Genomic DNA, 24729 nt, shown 5'->3' on the forward strand with positions numbered 1-24729 from the left:
TTTTGTGGACAGGACATACCTGGGCAATTTTCCACATTGTCAGGTAGATGCCAGTGTTGAAGCTGTACTTGAACAGTTTGGCTAGAGGTGCAGCTAGTTCTGGAAGGCAAGTGGTATGTTGGCCTTTTTTGCAAGAGCATTTGAGTACAGGAGTAAAGATGTCTTACTGCAATTATATAGAGCCTTGGTGTGACTGTTTCTGGAGTATTATGTACAATTTTGGTCTCCTTACCTAAGAGATGATATACTTGCCATAGAGGGAGTGCAACGAAGGTTCACCAGACTGATTCCTGGGATGGCAGGATTGTGGTATGAGGAGAGATTGCAGAGACTAGGCTTGAATTCTCTACAGTTTCAAAGAATGCGAGGTGATCTAATTGAAACATACAAAATTCTTACAGGGCTCAACAGGGTAGATGCAGGGAGCATGTTTTCCCTGGCTGGGGAGTCTAGAACCAGGGGTTACAGTCTCGGAATAAGAGGTCGGCCATTTAGGACTGAGATGAGGAGAAATTTCTTCACTCAGAGGGTGGTGAATCTTTGGAATTCTCTACCCCATAGGGGTAGATATTAAGATAGGGCTAGATATTAAGGGCATCAAGGGATATGGGGATAGTGCAGGAAAATGGCATTGAGGTAGAAGATCAGCCATGATCTTGTTGAATGGCGGAGCAGGCTCGAGGGGCGGGATGGCCTACTCCCGCTCCTATTTCTTATGTTCTTGTACCCTAGTATTCCACAATATAAATTCAAAGCCATAGAGATACGTAAAAATAACTTATACCACAGTATTTAGCTTTGTCTTTTGCCTGTAAAGTTTTCGGGCCAGATTTTGCTGTGAAAATATTGATGAGGCTAACTGCGTCCACCATTATTTTTGTGCAAATCGGACAGTAACGTCCGGCAACCGTACATGCGCAGTTAAACGCAGAAATCCAGAAGTTGTTGCTCGAGATGCCCTACTCCTCCAAAAGGCTGCTTGAAAACAGCATCTCACCATCTGACTCACAATTCAAATGTATTGAATGGCATGAAGTTCCCTATACTTACCTCATCGATATGGACTAAATTTGCCAAAAATGTTAGAGCTTGTCCATTCCAGTGTAAGTAAACTTTTAGCAACATGGTAAGTTTTAATTACTGCCAAACACCCCTCTGGCACTGAAAATTAACTTTTACAGGTGTGGAGTCTCATTCCTTCAGCTTTTAATTATTGTTGGACATTTTTTTAAAAATGTAAATACATTTTTCTTCTTACTTTTTCTTTCTGTCTCTTTTATCTCTGTCTCTTAATCCAATCTTTCTTTCCCTCTTTATTTTTCTTTCTGTACCTAATTGGACATTGAATTCACTATTCTAACTTATACTGCCTGGTTCAGACACTGCGCTGCTCATTAATGATTCTGCAATTTGATTGGTTAAGGAGATAGACAGTTGCTTGCCCTGTTCACACAGTTCCCCGATGCCCAGTAGAGGACACCGTGCTGAATGGATCTGTATCTTACAGTAACTGGCCGTGCAAAACCCCATGGGCAAGTGCAAATCTAACAAACAGTTAGTGCCATTCATTCGCTGCTCACAGCAAAATCCAGCCCAATATTTTGCACTTTATTTGGTACCATAAGATCCAGAGATTCTTCAGTATATAAAGTTTCATTAAGCATTTTTTGTGCATTCAGCATAAGTTTTGCTGTTTGCCTTCCTGACAACTAAAGCTTTAATGCATTGCCAATCCAACAATTTTATTGTTGACAGAACTACTGGGAATAGGCTGCCAGGCAGCATAATGATCACAAGATTTTAGAAAAGGCATTTCTGTAATTATCTGATCATCACAAGATTGCCTAGTGATCCAATTATTGTGCTAACCAATTTGAAAACTGTTCCCATTTAAATCTGTGGGGCAATTTTCATGTCGCTATCGTTTGCACTTAAAAATGGAATGTTAGCGGAACCAAAATGATGCGACTGGTAGATGCGCCAACTTACCACGGAGATTTTTGGTTGGACCTCCATTGTGGTGGCCAGGGCACCGTCAGAAATTGATGGGAGACTCATAAATATATGCACAATGGGATCAGAGGAGGTAATTCAGACCCCTGACACGATTTCTGCTCCTGCCTACCAACCATGAGCTGGATGGAGGTTAGGGAGACATTTCTATGGCAGTCAGTTGTGGGTTTCGAGCCTTAACGGCTTTCAAATTTAACGTATTAGTTGCTGTTGGTTCTGCACACATGTTACCTGTTGCTGTAAAGTGCTGCTTCTTTTCATTTCCGACACTAATACCTCGCCACTGAAACGTGCTGCTGCAGGCCCTTCACATTTGGCTATCCCGCCCGATTTTCTTCCCCGAGATCATCAACCTGTCGATTGGGGAGCATGTTTTGCACAAGCTCACTGACCGCATTCTAATTAGGACGCAGGATCAAAATTATTTGGGTCCCATGTCGACTCCTCCTTGCAACTGCCATGTTTATCCTTCCCATTCCCACTTTCAGTTTGATGCTGCAGAGTATCACTGAATTGAAACTCCTGTTTCGTAATGCTCTTGTGGGTGGGCCCTGGTTACTGATATACTGTCATATTCACTTATGCTAACAGTCTTAAAGACTGACTGTTAGCCACTATTGCTCAATAAATGCAGCTTCTGAATTATTTAGTATTATATTTACTGCAAAATGTGAAATTGTCCCAAATCTCTGTGAACCTCATGAATAATTAATTTATTATAAAAAGTGTGAGTGACTCAACTGGTGATGTATTAACAGTGTTGATCTATATGCAGTAGTGTTTGTGAACATAAGCCACCTCTCCCCCACAAAGTATCTAACTTATGCCTGATTCCTGTGAAGACACCTTTGAATCACTCACATTATAGCCATTGGTATCCATGGCTCTGAGCCCAATAAATAGAATCATAGGCCCTGATATTTACGGGGAGGTGTTGGGGGGTGGGGGAGAATGTAACAGCCAGGAAACCCGGAAGTATGATTTTCTCAGAGATCCTGCGAATTTAACGGCAGGACCTGATTTAAATTTTTTGACTCCGTTTCCTGGCCGGCAACCAGCCAGACTGAGAGGCTGTCGGGCGGGAAGGTCTGCGACCCAAGTACATCATGGGACCCCAATTTGTATTTATTAATGAGGCTTACAGTGGAGTCTGAAAGAAATGTCATCCTCAGCCAAAATCAACAGTGTCAAAATCACAGATCGGCAGGAATGGAGTGGGAAATGGAGCCGTTCCATTTTAATTGCTTCCTCACTCTGATCCCACTGATCAGAGAGAGTTAAAATCGCCCCTTATAAAATCTTTTTGCTGCTATTTCCAATACTATAACATGGATTGCCATTTCACTTGCCTCCATACTGACTACAATGTATTGAATTGTTGTTCAACAGTTCTGCATCGTGGAACACGTTGCAGCTTTCTGCTATGTGTAGCCCCTACAGAGAACCAAGCCACTGCCTGAGTCTTTGAAAAGTAACTTCGGTAAACTTTAAAAATCAGTCAAGGTGTGGTTTAACACACTACAGGACTCCATGTTCTACAACAAATAAACCACCACTGAGTTGGCCTCCATCTATTCACTGGACGAGTCAGTTTGTTTTTGTTAATTACTGAATTCCATGGCATATCCTTTCTGTATATTGCAATCTGTCTTATTAGCATGCTCATAAGAAAGCATGGAACGAGAAACGGTCTTTGAGCCCATCAAGCTTGTGCACAATGCACCCAATTATGGACCCTGCTGCACCCCTTCAATCTAAAGAGAAAAAGTCTGCATACGCACTCCCGGATACAAAGATAATCAAGCACAACTGCAGAATATTCATGCATTCTCACACCACCACTTGAGCTCCAGTTGTCTGCCTTCCACAGCCAATATTCCCAGTACCCTGAGCCTAAACAGCACAGAAACGAGTGTGTCCTTGGAGTATTTCACCTTCTCGGTCTATACCTATCCCTATAACTACCAACTGTGTTTTCTAATAGATATTTCAACAACTCATTTTAAAGGAGTTTGTTGTCTGGTTTCTATCTAGAAACATTAGTTACCAGTTTGTTTATTTAGTCCATCACATTACTTCAATTCCTATATTAACCACAGAACTATTAAATGAATTCGTGTAATGAGCCCCTCTGCTGTAACTATCTAATTATAATACTGGTAGATAACGTAATTACTGATTCTACACAAAATAACCCTGAATACATCCCAGAAACCTTGACGACAATCCCCAAAATTGTCAATTACTACACAGTTATGTCAAAAGTTTGTTTTACCTGACTAAAAGAAAAAATTGCTTTTCAGAGGTTTGATTAAAATTTAGTTTAGTTAAATAGTAGTTCATAGTCTAACTTTTGAATCTACAAAAAGTATCATCTAAGCACACAATACTTTTAAAGTGTGGTTTACATTAGCTTTAGGCTAGGTTTAAATTTGATCCAGATTTAAATTCCGGATAAAGCCAGTTGTTTGCAGAAAAATTAGAGGAATTACATATTACATAGACCACTCTTTATTGTATGTATAAAAGTAAAGTTTTTAATCAGTGTCGTGAATCCTGGTCTGTTTTTGCTATGTAACAGTGCACGTACCTGATGGTCTCTCATGGTAAACTCTCTTAAGACAGTCAAGGTTTCATAATTTTCATTTAGAGTTCTTTTAGACTCTGTATTTGTTTCCTTGTAATGAAAACAGTGTTTGTGTGACAGGGCTCCATATTTTTTAATGGTTGTGGGGCAGGATAATATTAGATTAAATTAGGTATGGTAAAAATATATTTTAATTTCATTTCACTCTCCCTGCTATCGTTAGAACAATACAGAACTGCCATTATTTTCATCGACAGACTTGAAACTCTGGGTACTTAAAGGGGCTGAAGCTTATCTGTGTTTGTTGCTTTGATGCAAATTATAATTCTATGTGACTGGGCCAAAACAAAGGATCCTATTCATCCATGGAATGTACAGTAATGCAAGACTTAACTAACATTTAATTGAGTAATTTTAATACATTTCCGGTCTGCATTCACACCGGCATGCTGTAATTACCTCTGTTTGAGGAAGAAATGGCCTTATGTGGTAGAGGAAGCTTTAAGATGTCATTTCTTTCCCAGTCACAACTGAAAGAAGAAAGCAATGAAAAGAGGAAAATGAGACGAAGAGTGCTGGGAACTTCTGACAGACAGGATATGCAATTTTTGTTTCTAATTTTACAAATATTTCAACAAACTGAAGTGGTTATGTAATTTTTCTGCATCTGCTCTGATGGTGCTATGATCATTGTGGGGCTAAAGCTGGTAATGCTCCTAAAAGTCAATACAATTAGTGACATCTCAGGAATAACATGAATATCCCCCACTTCTCTGTTCAAATGCTGATGGGACTATAATGGTTTTTGTGCTGATTAGATTTTCGAAGGGCAGAATGTTAGGGTTAAATAGCAAAGATGATTGTACGTGGCAGACAATGGATGATGTAGTTCTCGAGATGTTCCCAATCTCAAAAATAAAAATGAAAATGATGTAACTGAAAAATAGACCCTGATTTTAACAGGGGAACAGTTTTTGACGATTGAGTTTTGATGTCAATTCAAAACTCACCCGCTGAAGGAAGAAAAGAGGCACGGGGTATTTTAACTCCCGGGGCTCATTTAAATTCTGTCACCTTCCGGGTGGGAAGTCAGTGGGAAACAACGCAAATGTGCGCGGACAAGAGGTGGCCCACCGTGCAGGTAAGTCCGCGGTATCGGTTGCCAGGCCATCCTGCGGGGGCCTCCATGGTTGGGAAGGGAGGGCAAGATTGCGGCAGGAGAGGTCTATGATTTGTTTATAGGGTCTGGAGGAACACTCCTGCTTCTCCTAGTCTCGCAAGGAAATCATTTTTAAAATTTCAACTTACTTTATCGGGCCTCTTCTGGCCCTGATCCATTCCTGCGCTGAATTGGCCTGGCAGGAAACACACTGCTGTTTCCCGCTCAGGCCTCCGAGTAAAAATTACAGTCGGGTTCCGATGATGTCATCGGGACCAGATATACACACATGTAAAATGATCCTGCGTCTTTGGGCAGGTGTCCTTGGCGCCTGCTCAGGAGATCAAGTTAAAATACAAATGTGTCAGCTCCTGGCGGATCCAGGGTGGGTGAATGATTTTAACTGTCCACCCACCCGGTTTCTGCCTGTGTTAAAATTGTTCTCCATGAATGAATAGCGCATTTTAACAAAAAGAATTGAGAAACCAAGTAGGGTGCTTCAAATGTCATGCACCAGCACTAATGAAGGGTCAAGAAACCAAATTTCTTAAATCATTCATAAAAAGCAGCAGGGATGGCATCAAAGGAAACTTCCAGGGTATGTACATCTTTATTTGCAATTTGCATATTATCTCTAACAGCTTACACAGATCTGATTTCTCTCTGGATTCCACATATCACAGAGATATAAGGACCAATATAAGAATGACATCCAGGAGTGATAGGAATTCACAACATGAACAATATAAATATGATTTCACACCACATGTTAGTACTTACATCATAGAATGTGAAAGTAGAACAACTTAGCATTGGGCAAAAAATAAAACCAGGTATTAACTTTCAACTGCAGAAAATAAAGTAACTCAAATGGGCTTGTGATGCTGTGTGTTAGGACAATTGCAATGTGCAGAATTATTTTATTTGGTGCATTATATTTAAATTCTGGAAAATTACAGTGGGAAAACTAATTGATATTACCGTACTAGTATCATCTTGACTGACATTTCTGGGTTCTTAAAAGGGTTTGGTTTGAAAATATTTTAGATGCCTTTTATGCAGCATATTTGGGGATTCTAGAATTCAATGATTTTGTGGTGCTGGATTCTTTTCAAATATCCCTTGGAGGATGGCAGGTAATTTTAACTTGAACAAATTGGCAGGAAACTGATGGGATCAGATCAGCCATACGTTTAAAACGCTGTCCAATATTACTTTCCATTGACTTCAGCAGTGACCAAATTACCCCCTATTAGGTAATTACTCCCCATTTTAGAATGATAACTGGACTTCAAGGGTTAAGTTACGAGGAGAGAGTACACAAATTGGGGTTGTATTCTCTGGAGTTTAGAAGTTTAAGGGGTGGTCTGATCGAAGTTTATAAGATATTAAGGGGAACGGATCGGGTGGATAGAGAGAAACTATTTCCGCTGGTTGGGGATTCTAGGAGTAGGGGGCACAGTCTAAAAATTAGAGCCAGACCTTTCAGGAGTGAGATTAGAAAACATTTCTACACACAAAGGGTTGTAGAAGTTTGGAACTCTTCCGCAAACAGCAATTGATACTAGCTCAATTGCTAAATTTAAATGTGAGATAGATAGCTTTTTGGCAACCAAAGGTATTAAGGGATATGGACCAAAGGCAGGTATATGGAGTTAGATCACAGATCAGCCATGATCTTATCAAATGGCAGAGCAGGCACGAGGGGCTGAATGGCCTACTCCTGTTCCTATGTTTGTTTTTATTTGTTCTTGGAATGTGGGCAACACTGGCAGGGTAGTATTTATTGTCCATCCCTAGTAGTCCGAAAGAATTCAGAGTCAACCATGTTGTATGGGACTGGAGTCACATGTAAGCATCGGGTCACTGCATTGGGCTTCATGGAGTGTATGGTGACCTCTACGCAAACTGCAGTTGGGCCCAACTCTAGGAGTGTTTGGCACCAGTGGTAGCGTCTCTCAGGGATGCACGTTCTGAGGCAATGCAGGTTCCAGGCCCACTATTTTCTGCAGCTGACCAAGCTTGAAGGAAAACATTGATAGGGGCTTCCAAGTCTGCTCCTAGTCTGCTCCCTCGCAGATCACCTGTTGCTGCTCACTAGTGTTGGATGCATCACCATGTGCAGACCCCTCTAACGCACTCTATAACCCAGACAAGGTGCCAATCTCTGTGCTGGTACTTGGACGTGATGCAGTGCATGACGATGCCTCCTCAGAAGGGCCTTTGAGGTTTTTTCAGCGGGCTGCAGCTGCTGAGAAGGTCCTAGAAGTAAGATAAAATGGACAAGAGTTGGCATGGTTCTGAACGGCGGTACAGTAGCAAATGACAGGCATCTCAATGCAAGTTGATGTAGTCAAGTGCATTTTTCTGAGGTTCATGAAGGTAATAGCAAGTAATAATCAAAGAAGCCCCTGGACTCAGAATGTCCTACTTTGACAACTCTGGAGGGGCTACTGATTTCCAGTACATGCTGCTCCAGCTCGGAGAGGTTCATGATGTTGGTGGTCCTTTCCAGTCATACTCCTCTCCCTTGTGGTGTGCGGTGACTTGTCCTGTAGAGAGAGAGAGAGAGAGTGAATGTCTCCTACAAATGAGAGTGCACATGTGTGGGGCTTCTGCTTGTTATGCAGATACTGAAAGTGAGAAGAAGCAAATGGAATCAGGATTGGGAGGTGTTGAATGGAAAGCACGTGTCTGGAGTTTGAAGTGAGGAAGGAGCCATGAGAGAAACTTCTCAAAGGCTACCAAGTGAAAAGAGAATGGTGATAGTGGCTGCTGTAAAGGGAGCAAGGAGGAGGTGAGTGTGTGTTTGTAATGAGAATGAAAAGTGATGTAATGTGCCCTTGTGCTGAGTGGTGAAGGATGTGATGTAAGGGAGGGAATTGTTGAGATTTCTGTCTGCCATCTGTTGCTGAGAGACATGGAGAAATGAAGCACAGTACTGACCCTTTCTATTCCTGTAAGGTCATTGAAGCACTTTCTGCACTAGATCCAGGCCCTGCTGATAATGCTCCTGGAGCTGACAATCTCATCAATCCCTCTCCATACCTTCTACACTAGTGTTTTAGGGTCCTCCTTCCACTGGCTGGAAAGAGAACTTCCCTCCTTGCCCTGAGCTCTTCCAGCAAGACCTCCACAGAGGCTTCAGAGAACCTGGGGGCTTGCCTGCGACTCATGCACAACAAGGGCATTCCTGCTTTAAATGGGCCTCTCGTTGACCTGCTGGAAATTGGGCTGACAAAATGGCTGGGTTTCCTGTTGTGTCAGCGAATCGGAAATGCGCCTGTGAGATTCTAATGAGACCTAGGAGTTAAAATACCCAGGGCCTGTTTTCGGGTGCAGTGGGTGAGTTTCAAACTCGCCCCACTACCCACCCATCCAAAACCCGTCCCGAGTTAAAGTTGAAGCCATAAAAGCATTGATGGCCTCGAGATTGCTGTGGCCAATATTTTTTTATTTTGTTAAGACACATATAAAAATAAAGGTGATGATGAAGCAACGTGAAATGTAGGTTAATGGCGTCTTTAAAGAAAATTAGAGAGCTAGGTGAAAGAGACGGCCACTTAATAGGATGCAAAGAACATGAGAGAGGTTGACGTAAATCAAGAAGTAGTGATAAGGTGATGCCATACTTGAGTTTTGAAATTCCATACCTTGTAGGAGGAAGGAAAAACTGAGGTAAACAGTTCCACAATTTGGAGCGCCTGGGAAAGAGTAAGTTAGAGAAACTGGAGTGAAGTTTGTTCAACTCAAATATAGGTTGTGCTGGTGAAAGGGTTACGGATGGCTAATTCACATTTGGGTTACCGTCCACGCTATACTATATTACGTGCTGGAATTTCATGTTTTGAAAGGGTACATTATTATCTTCAAGGTGCGCTGGCTGGCTTCTGGTACAAAATAGTTCCACATACTGAAAACAGATGATGATTACAGAGATAATGATAGCCATAATCATGGTCATTATCCTTGTGATCATCCCCTTGGCATGATATGTAATGGAGAAGGTTTTTAGAAAAGGCTGTGCCTTTAGTGCTGTAAACTTCTGTAGTTCAATGATTTTTACTGGAGTGACTGCTTAAACATCCTGTTAATTTACTTATCTGGGATATTGAGCTTAATAAGATGATTTCAACCAATCACTAAACTTTTCTCTTACACATAAACCTTGCTGTAAAATTTGGTTTGTATGTGACTTAAATACAAGTCAATAAAAAGTCTCAGAAATGTAACTCCTGCTAGCAGTTTCCATTGTGCGGCATAAAAGAAATATTATTTAATTAGCAAAGGATAACCAAGAAATTGATAGAGGGAGAAAATTGAATATGAGAGTAAACTAGCAAGAAATATAAAAACAGATTGTAAGAGCTCCTACAAGTATGTAAAAAGGAAGAGATTAGCGAAAGTAAACGTGGGTCCCTTAGAGGCAGAGACAGGAGAAATTATAATGGGGAATAAGGAAATGGCAGAGACGTTAAATATTTTATATCTGTCCTCACAGTTGAAGACACAAAAAACATACTGGAAATAGTGGGGAAACAAGGTCTGATAAGAGGGAGGAACTTAGAGTAATTAAGATTAATAAAGAAAAAGTTTTAGAAAAATTAATGGGACTAAAAGCCAATAAATCCTCTGGACCTGATGGCCTACATTCTAGGGTTTTAAAAGAGGTGGCTGCAGAGATAGTGGATACATTGGTTTTGATCTTCCAGAATTCCCTAGATTTTAGTACCATCCCAGTGGATTGTTAGTAGTGTTGTGGGAAAATCACCACTCGGAGTCAGACTTAAAGATTCAACATGCAGTTTATTGGACAAAGTACTTTGGGAGAAGAACTGGATGCTCCGCAGCGTTCGCAACTACCTCCTCAACTTTAGAATGGTTGTCACGCTTTTTATACCTTTAAAATACAGACTTTCAGTAGCTTTTACATCATTAATCTTGATTACACACATTAACCAATTAAGCCCGCACAGCAACCACGGACTTCCAATCATATTAAAACAACTGTTATCACCTTAAGACAGTATGCCTTTGTTTCACGCAGTCTGGTTCTATAGTTTTATCAGTTCGTTGTGAAATGTCTTTTGTATTCCCAGACTGTAAGTCAGTTTTGGAATATACAAACTCAGCACTTTTAACTGTCTTTCCCACAGTCACAGAATCCATTTTGTTTAGTAGTGTCCATTTTGTTAGTAGTCAAGTGTTATGTTTAAGCTTTAATTAGGGTTAGTCTAATCTACACAAAGCGCATTTCGGTGTGGTTTTAGGGTAATGACCACCGCCATGTACCCAATAGTCACTTCATCGTTGCCTTTAACCCAACAGACCAAATTTTACGCTAACAGTAGCAATCAAGAAAGGAGGGAGAGAGAAAACAGGGAACTACAGGCCAGTTAGCCTGACATCAGTTGCAGGGAAAATGCTAAATTCTATTATTAAGGACGTAGTAACAGGGCACTTAAAAAATCATAATATGATTAGGCAGAGTCAACACGGTTTTATGAAAGGGAATTCGTGTTTGACAAATCTATTAGTTTTTTGAGGGTGTAACTAGCAGGGTAGATAAGGGGGAACCAGAGGATGTAGTATATTTGGATTTTCAAAAGGTATTTGATAAGTGCCACATAAGAGGTTCTTACAGAAGATTAGGGCTCATGCGATTGAGGATAATATATTAGCATGGATTGAGGATTGGTTAACGGATAGAAATCACAGATTAGGAATAAACGGGTCATTTTCGAGTTAGCGGGGTACTGCAGGGATCAGTGCTTGGGCCTCAGCTATTTACAATCTATATTAATGACCTAGATGAAGGGACCGAATGTAATGTATCCAAGTTTGCTGATGATACAAAACTAGGTGGGAAAGTAAGCTGTGAGGAGGCGCAGAGTCTGCAAAGGGATATCGACAGGTTAAATGAGTGGGCAAGAAGGTGATAGATGGAGTATAATGTGGGGAAATATGAGGTTATTCACTTTGGTTGGAAAAATAGAAAAATGGAATATTTTTTAAATGTTGGTGCTCAGAAGGATTTGGGTGTCCTTGTACAAGAAACACAAAGTTAACATGCAAGCAATTAGGAAGGCAAATGGTATGTTGGCCTTATTGCAAGGGGGTTGGAGTACAAGAGTAAGGAAGTCTTACTGCAATTGTATAGGTCTTTGGTGAGACCACACCTAGTGTGCAATTTTGGTCTCCTTATCTAAGAAGGATATACTAGCCTTAGAGGTGGTGCAACGAAGGTTCACGAGATTGATTCCTGGGATGAGAGGTTTGTCCTATGTGGAAAGATTGAGTGGAATGGGTCTATACTCTCTGGAACTTAGAAGAATGAGAGGTGATCTCATTGAAACATATAAGACTGTAAGAGGGCTTGACAAGGTAGATGCTGAGAGGATGTTTCCCCTGGCTGGAGAGTCTAGAACTAGGGGACATAATCTCAGGAAAAGTGGTCGGACATTTAGGACTGAGATGAGGAAGAATTTCTTCACTCAGAGGGTCGGCAATATTTGGAATTCTCTACCATGGGGGCTGTGGCTGCTCAGTCATTGAGTATATTCAAGACTGAGATCGATGGATAGTTGGACTCTGAGGGAATCAAGGGATATGGGGATCGGGCGGAAAAGTGGAGTTGACTTCGAAGGTCAGCCACGATCTTATTGAATGGCGGAGCAGGCTCGAGGGTCCATCTGGCCTACTCCTGCTCATAAGTTCTTTATGTTATGTTCTTAATATATATTTTATATCTTTATGATCCTCCAATTTATATTCCAATATTTGATCATTAATGTTCTTAAAATGCTGCCAAAGATTATTAGTTCCATGACTGTCCTGTAAACCCACAGAGACTAAAACCACCGCTTAGTAGAGTACATGTTTCTGGGCCATATGATGAATTCCTGATCTCAGTGTGCCATGAAGGGAAGTGAATGGTGGAAACCTGGCATACATCCAAAGGAAGGGGGGAAAAAATCACACAGAAGCTCAACCCATTCTACTTTCACACAACTCTTGAGTGATGCATTGTCCTTTCATATCTGGACACTGGCTGTAATTCGAGCTCAGTTTCATAGACAATGAGCCAAATCGTGCTGGAAAAATAACGGCGTGTTAACGATATACACTATTATTAATACACAAATTGGCTAGCAAGTTCAGGAGATTGAGATATGCCATGAGTTGTGAATCTCATGCTGGTCGATTTATGCAATTTGCTTCGCACAAACGGCATCTCGCCCTTAGCGCCTCTGATATTTTGAAGAACTTGCTGAATTTGCACATTAGTTGCTCATTAAGCTCACCGCAGAAAGTTAGGGCTGGTGATTAAGAGCGTGAGTCCCCTTCTAACGACATGATAATTATTAATGTAATAACAATTAACCTCTCTGGCCTAGAAAGGGAACAATTTAAACTGTTCATCCTCTTTCCTGCTTGTAGTGAATTCTTCTTAAGAAAGTTTAAAAATTTCAAATTTTAAATTTTAATTTTTTTTTCTTACTTTTCCTTTCTGTCTCTTTTTATTCTCTCTCTTAATCCAATGTTTCTTTCCCTCTCTTTATTTCTCTTTCTGTACCTGATTTGTCTCTAATTCACCCTCCTTCTCCATCGTTTCTCTGTTTCTTTCTCAATCCCTTGTCATGCCATTATCAGCTCACACTTCCAGCAAGTAACAGCGCAAAAAATTTTCAAGCTGAAGGGTGCAGGAAATAGTTTGACGAACGGTGTTCGCCTCAAGATGCCCCACTCCAGCAAGATTTGGCCCATTCATCTCTGCACTGGCTATCAGCATCCCATATGAAATGAATTTGAGTGGTGTCCCCTGAATTCCTAATGTCTATGGGTTTGCAGCACAAAACTACCTATAATTTGGCACTAATTGACACTCAGAGAGGTTATAAAGATGACTGGTGTGGGAAATTAAGGTGTCATACTACTGCAGCAATGTGTGTTCCTCTGAGGCTGGATTAAGGCACAATACCAGGGCAGAGCACAGAAAGCCTATATCCAACCCATTTTATACTTGACCTCAGGTTGCTTGAACTGGTTTAAGTGACCGCAGTTTGTTTTTTAAGTAGCAAAATAAGGTTAAACAAAGACAAGAACGTGGAACCTCCATTTCCAAACCAAAGAGTACCTGGAATACCACACAAGAACTCAGTCAAATTATTCCTAAGAACTAAGGAAAGTGTAAAGCAGATGGTCAGAGCCTTTGACTCAAACAGCACACACAGCCCTTTATCAGAAAAAGCTGGTTATTTGCAATACACAGAATACATTTTGTGTGAATTTTTGGTCACTATAAAAACATATTCTGCATATATAGGGATAGCCTGAGTAAATGTTGTGATGGCTGAACAACTTTGTACTGAAATATTATAAATTCGACTTTTCCAAGTGGATTCAAGAATGGCAACTTAAAGTCATTTCCTAAATTAATACATTTCAATATGAAAGCTAAACATAAGGAATACAGGATCACAGATGTGCTTGAATAGCACTGCCTATGCTAATAATGAAGTAATTATAATAAATAAATTATACTAAAGTGGCAGGGGGTTGGGAACCTGAGCAGGGAGAGAGAGGAAAGCGTAACAGGAAGGGACAGAAGGTATGGAGTAATAGGTAAAGTGTTAAAAAAGGAAAAAGCAGGAACTAAGCGTCACAAAACAGATTTGAAAGTTCTTTATCTGAATGCACGTAGCATTCGTAATAAAATGGACGAGTTAACGGCACAAATAACTACGTATGGGTATGATCTTGTGGCCATTACAGAAACATGGCTGCAGGGTGACAACGACTGGGAATTAAATATGCCAGGGTATTTAACAATCAGGAAGGACAGGCAGGAAGGAAGGGGAGGTGGGGTGGCTATGTTAATAAAGGAAGGAATCACTGTAATACAGAGAAATGATATTGGGACAAAGCATCAAGATAATGAAACAGTTTGGGTGGAGATAAGGAATAATAAGGGAAAAAAAAACATTAGTGGGCGTAGTATATAGGCCTCCTAATAGTTGCAACTCTGCTGGAAGAAGTATTAATCAGGAGATAGTCGGGGCATGTAATAAGGGAACAGCCATAATTATGGGGGATTTTAATTATCATATTAACTGGACAAATCAAATTGGGCAGAGCAGCCTTGAGGACGAGTTCATTGAGTGCATCAGGGATGGATTTCTTGAGCAGTATGTAACTGATCCTACAAGGGGGCAGGCAACCTTGGACCTGGTCCTGTGTAATGAGTCAGGATTAATTAATAATGTCCTAGTTAAGGATCCCCTTGGAACGAGCGACCACAACATGGTTGAATTCCATATCCAATTAGAGGGTGAGAAGGTTGATTCTCAAACAAGCGTACTGAGCTTGAATAAAGGAGACTATGATGGTATGAGAGCGGAATTGATTAAAGTGGACTGGGAAAATAGATTAAAGGGTAAGACGGTACATGAGCAGTGGTGTTCATTTAGGGAGTTATTTTACAACTTTCAAAATAAATATATTCCACTGAGGAAAAAAGGGTGTAAAAGAAATGTCAGCCATCCGTGGCTAAGTAAAGAAATCAAGGATAGTATCCGACTAAAAACAAGGACATATAAGGTAGCCAAACTTAGTGGGAGGATAGAAGATTGGGAATTCTTCAAAAGACAGCAAAAAGTAACTAAAGGATTGATTAAGAAAGGGAAGTTAGATTATGAAAAGAAATTAGCAAAAAATATAAAAACAGATAGCAAGAGTTTCTATAGTTATATAAAAAGAAAAAGGGTGGCTAAGGCAAACATAGGTCCCTTAGAGGATGAGACCGGGAAATTAATGGTGGGAAACATGGAGATGGCAAAAATGCTGAACAAATATTTTGTTTCAGTCTTTACAGTAGAGGACACTAAGAATATCCCAACACTGGACAAACAGGGGACTCTCGGGGGGGAGGAGCTAAATACAATTAAAATCACTCAGGAGATGGTACTCAGTAAAATAATGGGACTCAAGGCGGATAAATCCCCTGGACCTGATGGCTTCCATCCTAGGGTCTTGAGGGAAGTGGCAGTAGGGATTGTGGATGCTTTGGTGATAGTTTTCCAAAATTCCCTGGACTCAGGAGAGGTCCCGGCAGATTGGAAAACTGCGAATGTAACACCGTTATTTAAAAAGGGTAGTAGGCAGAAGGCTGGAAATTATAGGCCAGTTAGCTTAACATCTGTGGTGGGTAAAATTTTGGAGTCTATTATTAAGGAGACAGTAACGGAACATTTAGATAAGCATAATTTAATAGGACAAAGTCAGCATGGCTTTATGAAGGGGAAGTCATGTCTGACAAATTTGCTTGAGTTCTTCGAGGATATAACGTATAGGGTGGATAAAGGGGAACCAGTGGACGTAGTGTATTTAGACTTCCAGAAGGCATTCGACAAGGTGCCACATAAAAGATTATTACTTAAGATAAAAAATCACGGGATTGGGGGTAATATTCTGGCATGGGTGGAGGATTGGTTATCGAACAGGAAGCAGAGAGTTGGGATAAATGGTTCATTTTCGGACTGGCAACCAGTAACCAGTGGTGTTCCACAGGGGTCGGTGCTGGGTCCCCAACTCTTTACAATCTATATTAACGATTTGGAGGAGGGGACCGAGTGCAACATATCAAAATTTGCAGATGATACAAAGATGGGAGGGAAAGTAGAGAGTGAGGAGGACATAAAAAACCTGCAAGGGGATATAGACAGGCTGGGTGAGTGGGCGGAGATTTGGCAGATGCAATATAATATTGGAAAATGTGAGGTTATGCACTTTGGCAGGAAAAATCAGAGAGCAAGTTATTTTCTTAATGGCGAGAGACTGGAAAGTACTGCAGTACAAAGGGATCTGGGGGTCCTAGTGCAAGAAAATCAAAAAGTTGGTATGCAGGTGCAGCAGGTGATCAAGAAAGCCAACGGAATGTTGGCTTTTATTGCTAGGGGGATAGAATATAAAAACAAGGAGGTATTGCTGCAGTTATATAAGGTATTGGTGAGACCGCACCTGGAATACTGCATACAGTTTTGGTCTCCAAACTTAAGAAAAGACATACTTGCTCTCGAGGCAGTACAAAGAAGGTTCACTCGGTTAATCCCGGGGATGAGGGGGCGGACATATGAGGAGAGGTTGAGTAGATTGGGACTCTACTCATTGGAGTTCAGAAGAATGAGAGGCGATCTTATTGAAACATATAAGATTGTGAAGGGTCTTGATCGGGTGGATGCAGTAAGGATGTTCCCAAAGATGGGTGAAACTAGAACTAGGGGGCATAATCTTAGAATAAGGGGCTGCTCTTTCAAAACTGAGATGAGGAGAAACTTCTTCACTCAGAGGGTGGTCGGTCTGTGGAATTTGCTGCCCCAGGAAGCTGTGGAAGCTACATCATTAGATAAATTTAAAACAGAAATAGACAGTTTCCTAGAAGTAAAGGGAATTAGGGGTTATGGGGAGCGGGCAGGAAATTGGACATGAAGCTGAGTTCGGATCGGTCAATGCCCTGTGGGTGGCGGAGAGGGCCCAGGGGCTATGTGGCCGGGTCCTGCTCCGACTTCTTGTGTTCTTTAGATTTGTGGTTGGGATCAGATCAGCCATGATCTTATTGAATGGCGGAGCAGGCTCGAGGGGCCGATTGGCCTACTCCTGCTCCAATTTCTTATGTTCTTATGTTCTTATGTTCAAAGAAAACTGTTTCAGTATGAAACATTAGCCTGCAGTTAAGCATGATTTTGCAATGTTAAAGCAATTTTTTCTTGGTACAGTATTTAACACAGAATTCATGTTCCTAATTTCTTGCAACACAACACGACTCTGAGTACACAATCATCTTTTGTTTTGGCTTTAGCTTCACACTCTGCGCTAGAGGCCTCTACAAACACAGGAAAGTTATTTTTCAGAGTTAAAGAGAAAATAAAATGAAAAGGGTAGATAGGCAAAGAGGAAGAAGGATTCACTGATGTCCTGTTTAACTGAGGCATTTCAGTTACCAACTTGGAGAAATGACTTTGTGACCATTGCCAGTCTTATCAGAAGCAATAGACTTAATTTTGTGTAAAACCCTAGAACTGCCATGGATTGTGGCTAGGTGATCAAATATACAACAGGAAAAGCGAACCCTGCAAAAATTGGGGTTGAGTTAATTATGTCATTATAACCATTCTAACTTTTCATACTCTTGAATTTCGAAGCAATATACAATTATCTTGGTCAAATACAGATCAGGAATTTGCTGTGTACCGCACCCATGGTACGATATCGAGTTGGCATGCCTGAAAGTCCTATTTAATACACTAATCTAATTGTTTATTGCGTGAAGTTTTTCTTTAAGTGTACACCATTACAATAATTCCAATCTTTATTGGTATAGATAAGTAATTCTTTGAAGAAGTAACAGAAAGAGTAGACAAGGTCAGTGCAGTGGGGATGTGGTATACATGGACATTCAGACGGCCTTCGATAAGGTGCCACATAAGAGACTCATGACAAAGGTCAAGGCGCGTGGGGTCATGGGACAGGTAGCAGAATGGATTGTAAGATTCCTACAAAATAGAAAATAGAGGGTAGGAGTTAAGGGAAGTTCCTCAGACTGGCAGAAAGTGAGAAGTGGTGTCCCACAAGGATCTGTGCTGGGACCACTTGTTTACAATATACATAAATGATTTGAATTCAGGAATTGGAGGTATAGTGTCAAAATTTGAAGATGATACCAAATTGGTGGATATAGCTAATAATCTGGAGGACTGCACCAAAATATAGGAAGACATAAACAGGTTTGTAGAGTGGGTGGATAAATGGAAATTGAATTCAATATAGCAAAGTGTGAGGTGGTTTATTTAGGTAGGATGGATCAGGAGGTCACTTATTCAATGGAAGGTAAGAAGGTAAATGGATTAAGGGAGCAAAGAGAACTGGGACTACAGGTACATAAATTGCTAAAAGTAGCAATGCAAGTTGATAAGGCCACAAAGAGTAAAAGGAAAGTACTTGGGTTCATTTCTAGAGGAATAGAATACAAAAAGGTCATGTTACATTCATATGGAACCTTGGTTAGCCCACACTTGGAGTACTGTGTGCAGTCTCCATACTACAAAACGGATATTGAAGTACTGATGAAAGTGCAGAAAAGATTTACAAGGATGTTACCAGAATTCAGAGGATGTAACTATCAGGAAAGATTGACCAGGCTGGGACTCTTTTTTTCTGGAAAAGAGTAGACTAAGAGGAGACCTGATACAGGTCATTAAAATGATGAAGGGGTTTGATAGGGTGGATGTGGAGAAACTGTTTTAGCTTGTGGGAGTCCAGAACAAGGGGACATAATCATTAACAATTAGGAGGAATTTCTTTACACAGAGAATGGTGAGAATGTGGAGCTCACTGCCATATGGAATATTTGAAGCAGATAGCAGTGACACATTTAAGGGGCAGTTTGATGCATTCATGAGGGAGAAGGGAATAGTGCGGGCAGGGAAGGGGTAATTGAAGTGGAAGGAGGCTCGTGTGGAATAGAAACGCCACATGGACCAGTTGACCGAATGGCCTGTTTCTCTGCTGTAAATTCTATGTAATGTGTAATAGTGAAGTGAAAGTGAACATTATTGATGCGATTCTGCAGTCTGGCTTTCCCAGTGAGGAGCGTTGCAGGGAGAGCAACTTGGGAAAATTGGGTGTGCAGCCTGTGATTTTCTGCTCATTAAATTAATTGGCAAAAATCATGGGCTGCTGCCCATGATCCCTGTCAGTCCCTCCTGGGAGTGCTAGATCGTGGAATCACCCTTTAGATCTATGAGTACACTGTGTCACCTTGGCTCAGTTGGTAGCACTTTCTGCATCAGAAGGTTGTGGCTTCAAGCCGCACTCTAGGACTTGAGCACACAATCTAGCCTGACACTGCTGCATTGTAAGAGGTGCTATTATTCAGATGAGACAGTAAACCGAGGCTCCATCTGACTGTTCTGGTGTTTCAGGTGAGTGTTAAAGATCCCAGCCCTGAAATTCTGTGAGGATTCTATAGGTCCTCTGCTGTAACTCTGGCAGAACACAGAGGAAAACGACATTAATAGCCATTTATGCCATTTACGCTGTTTCCCTGGGGGCTCTGCCGGGAGATCGGTAGAATTCACATAATTTTCAGGATCCCCATGTCACCTTTTGAAGAAGTTCTAGTGTCCTGCTCAACCCATCATGTTTGATACTGGTCAGAGACCGCTTAACAATTATGTTGTCCATTTCAACAGTGGCAAGATTCCCAGGGTCATGAATAAGACTGCATTCATGTGGCTTTACATGCTCCACATGACAACCCTCATCATTTCAGTAACAAAGAGTTTTCACTCCATCAATGTGCAACCAGTCTGTGATTCTAGGCATCAATTCCTTCACGCCTTCCAAGCATGAAGGCAGCTGTTATGGTATATTTATACTCCAGCAGTCAAGCATTCATGCCATGTTTCAGAATGAAGCACAAACGCAGGCAGGCTGCTTGGGGACAAAGTATATAGTCTTCTTCTCATGGCTCGTGATATCACTGCGCAGGACCACCAATGCAGTTGAGCAGAGGTACAACAACTGTCATACGAGAACAAAGATACCTTTAGAATAAACAAAGGAAGATTCAGATCCCTCGTTAGATCTGGGGGGCACTTCTGAATGCTCCTAGAATGGTGCCAAGAATTGTGATGTCCTGTTGTGTCTCCACAAGTTTGCAATCCAAAAAGGCATTGAGGTAGATGTGCTGGAGGAGGAGAGAGAGGCAGATGATGAGACATCATGGAGGTTGATGATCAGCCGGCGGAAGATGAAGCAGCAGAAACAAACAGCTACGGCAGCGAGAGTGCTGCAATTGAGACTTATTCATGACACTGTCAGTGAAACCTAAGCCACTATTTGTTAACATCCCTTCTGTTAATAAAGAGTCTCTGTCCTGCCTATCCTTCCTTTACATGAAGTCCCTCCATTCCTCCTTGAATGCATGTAAGGAATCTTACAACACCAGGTTATAGTCCAACTGTTGGACCATAACCTGGTGTTGTAAGATTCCTTACATTTGTCCACCCCAGTCCATCACCGGCATCTCCACATCCTTGAATGCAGCCCTTTCTGGAAAACACAAAACCAAGACGTTAATGACAGTTCAAAATGTCACTTTCTTGTTTGTCATCAAAAGGACACAAAATCACCATGTCAGTCATTCCAAAAATGCTCTCCGGCATCCTTTTTGGAGTAGGACCCCTGAAATCTGAGAAACAAGCTTGGGGCTGACATCTACAGAGCCTTTGTTCTCCACAGCCAGATCCCACTTTCACCTCTGACACCACGAGGTTAATGAATGAAGGATTGCCACATATGTAAAGAGACCACAAGGAATGATCCTGGAGAGCAGGTAGTTTACCTTGGCTGCTCTGATGAGCTTGGGAAACTTCTTCCTGCACTGCAAAGTAATTCTGGAGTTCAAGGAGGTGGTACTCATTGCCACCTCCTGCCACAAAGTGTGTACCACATCTTTGGTAGATCTCTGGCTCCCCAACCCCAAACACACTGTCCCTCTTGTTCCACATCTCCGTTAGGAGAACATCATGGTCTGGCTCATTTCTTTGATCTAGCTACCATTCTTGGTGCCAAGGTTTCTTGCTTCTTCCAATGCTGGTAGAGCACCTTTAAGCAGTGGCAGATTTTATATGCTGCTGCTGCACCAGGACTCTAGCTGTCCTCCAGGTATTTTCCAGTTGCACCACTCCCCCCCCCCCCCTCCTAGCCTTTCTACCCTCCTAACCCCTTCGTCTCTCCCTTCTCCCTTCTCCTGACACTCCCACTGCTCCACTTCTCCCTTCCGCTGCCCACCCAGGTAATTTCTAAGCCCCCGAGCCATCCATTGCTCATTTGAGCCCTAAATCCCAGCTCTTGCCCCCCAAAGTAATGCTCCATTTCTACTCTTTCGTAAGGCACAAGTAGGATGAAAAATAATTATTTAATAGGATAAAACCCATTAGAATAGTTTCAGCCACAGTCTCTAGTTTCAGCCACAGTCCACCTCCAGAGCCTTGTAATTGCCTGGAATTTAGAAAGGCTCCCCCCCCCTCCCATCCAAAAGATGCTCGTGCCTGGCAACAATTTTGAAAATCACAACCATTGCTTTTAAATTCCTTTCGCAATTGCAATTTCAAGTTTAGCAGCAGAAGTAACAGTATGAAGGAGCCCATTCAGAAAATACAATGACACTGTACATGAAATTTATTTGGTGGTGGGGGAGGTGACTGAGGGGAAGATCAGTCAGTAGTGCTGAGACTTAATACTTGACCTGAAGTGATTAAAATCTATACAGAGTGCAGTTACATGATCACAAAAAGCCTAGCATCTTAAAGGCTTCACTTAAAATGAATTTAGAGGCCAGTTATTCTGTCTTATCATTTAAAGTTTTATATAATAATTTGTACACTTACTCCTTTGTTACTTTTTGTAGGAAATTGAGGATGGAAAGCTTCAGCAAGTGGAAAAGGAATTGAGAGAAGGTATTTTTGAGAAAGATAATGAGCTCAAACCCCATTGCCAAACGAGGAGAAGGGGCACAGACCCCAAAAGTTCAACAGTCTCCAGAAAGACAACTCTATGGTCACTTTGGGCAAAGCAACCAGTCCGAGAGGATGCTGAGCAACGATTCATCAGTTCACAGGTTCCTTGTCCCATCTCCGTCCCCTTTACCGCAGCAACTGACTCAGCACGTGGGTGTTTGCAGTGACTGGGACAGCATTGAAGGACTATATCATCGGGAGTTGGAAGAGGTTCGGGCCAGAGCTGCTCAGATGGAAAAGACCATGCGCTGGTGGTCAGACTGCACAGCCAACTGGCGAGAGAAATGGAGCAAAGTGAGGGCAGAAAGAAACAAGGCCCGTGAGGAAGTGCGACAGATGCGGCAGAAGCTGGAGTCTGTTGTGAAGGAGCTAGCTGCTATGAAAAGAGAAAAGCAGGAATTGTTAAATGAAAATGAGCAACTGAGAAGAGAAGCTAAACCAACAGAAGCTCATTCAGGGGCCTTATTGGTCAGACTGGAGGAATATGAATTAAATGCTCTGGAACAGGAACCTGTCAAAGATGTGAAAAATAATAAAAATCCATCATCCCCAAATAAGCTCACTGGTTCACCAAAGGAGGTATGTAAAACAAAAGCTGTGCTCAGTTATAAAGTGGTGGTGCAAAAGCATATTCACATTTCAATAATTAATTCAATACATAATATAAAAATAGAATACTATGAACTTTTTATCCTCCCCGCCCACCCACCCCGGACGCCAGTTTACTCCCCTCCTCTCCTGAAAGCACTGACATACCTTTCCATGAGCACTGATTACCCTGGGCTGGGAGTGATGACAGATTATTTGATCAGTGGGGGCATTACAGCCAAGTCTGCCCATATACATGTCTTTTCCAGCAAATGTCACTGGAAAGCAAATAACTCCAGCAACAGTGACTGATTTTGCATTCCTTAGCCCAGGGAATTATAGCAGCCGTACATCTGCCTTGCTCAGATCAGCAAACTCAGCGCACACCTGAAATTGAACCTGGGACCTTTATGGCTCAGTCAATCACAACATAAGCACTATAAGCAATTTTCAATAAATGTAACCAGCGATAAACTAAAGCTTATAGTACACAACAGTCAGTAGCTGACACTGGTATCTGTACCAAACAGAAGCATATATTTATACAGGAGATGTAAGTCCTTTTTGTGGTAGATATATATGCTTCTTATACTTGTACTAGGAAATAACTAGCTCCTCTTTCAGTAATGAGGGAGACAACACAATTTTTCCCTCAGATATAGGATCTGTGGTAAACACAGCTTATCCAGGGAATAACATACACGCGCAAAGGGCATGCACTAACCATGCATTTCCAGCCATGAGGGAACTGAAAGCTCTTATGTGAAAATGTTTTTCTTTCCATTACCATATTTCTGTTTAGGTAGTAAATGCATTCTTTAGTATTATTTGGCAAATATACATAGAGCTCTATAAGCTTGGACAAACCATTCACAGGAAGGATTTTTGCATGAGTGTTGTAAATATGTGGATTTGCTTATGGAATTCTGATTGTGGTCACTGTTTTGAATTGATAATAGTTGCCTAGGTGCAAACAGCAAATTATTCCTGAGCCTTGCAGCAACAACAACAACAACAACGTGTACTTGCACAGCGCCTTTAAAGTAGTAAAACATCTCAAGGCACTTCACAGGAGGATTATCAAACAAAATTTGACACTGAGCCACACAAGGAGGTATTAGGACAGGTGACCAAAAGCTTGGTCAAAGAGGTAGGTTTTAAGGAGCATCTTAAAGGAGGAGAGAGAGGCGGAGAGGTTTAGGGAGGGAATTCCAGAGCTTAGGGCCTAGGCAGCTGAAGGCACGGCCGCCAATGGTGGAGCAATTAAAATCAGGGATGCGCAAGAGGCAAGAATTGGAGGAGTGTAGAGATTTCGGAGGGTTGTAGGGCTGGAGGAGACTATAGAGATAGGGAGGGGCGAGGCCTTGGAGGGATTTGAAAACAAGGATGATAATTTTAAAATCGAGGTGTTCCCGGACCACAAACAGCAAATTATTCCTGTGCCTTGCATTAGGTAAAGTTTATCCATTATGGTTGTGTGGTAACTTGTAATGGTAAATGGTATGAAGTTATGTGGACAAAAATATATTGTATGCCCCGATTTCAACTCAGCCCACCAGGTGGGAATGGTGTGGGTGGGGGGCTAAAATGGCAGCCGGGTGGAAGCCACTGCATTCCTGCAGCTTTCCCGGCCCTGCCATTTTAACTGTCAGGATTCTGTCAGTGTGGAGTCTGCTAGTCACAGGCAGATCGGGGACTAATTAAAATGTGAACGCCGGCCCAATGACACTATCGGTGCTCTGCCGCATGACTCCATACCCATCAGCGACACCTTGGGGGACTCTTGCCCGTCCTGAGCCTAC

General features: G+C 41.7%; 1 protein-coding gene across 4 annotated transcripts in view; it reads left to right on the forward strand.

Moving 5' to 3' along the window:
• LOC137318799 (coiled-coil domain-containing protein 102A-like) overlaps window positions 1-24729 on the forward strand; it is a 533993-nt gene that overhangs the window by 65549 nt on the left and 443715 nt on the right. For all 4 annotated transcript variants that reach the window (XM_067981441.1, XM_067981440.1, XM_067981443.1 and 1 more), the window contains exon 2: window positions 22231-22918. In XM_067981441.1, coding sequence (XP_067837542.1) covers window positions 22298-22918 — 621 coding nt within the window. In that variant the 5' untranslated portion in view covers window positions 22231-22297. The remainder of the gene's footprint in view (window positions 1-22230; window positions 22919-24729) is intronic.

The sequence above is a fragment of the Heptranchias perlo genome, chromosome 3 (genome assembly GCF_035084215.1).
Source record: "Heptranchias perlo isolate sHepPer1 chromosome 3, sHepPer1.hap1, whole genome shotgun sequence".
Lineage (NCBI taxonomy): Eukaryota > Metazoa > Chordata > Chondrichthyes > Hexanchiformes > Hexanchidae > Heptranchias > Heptranchias perlo.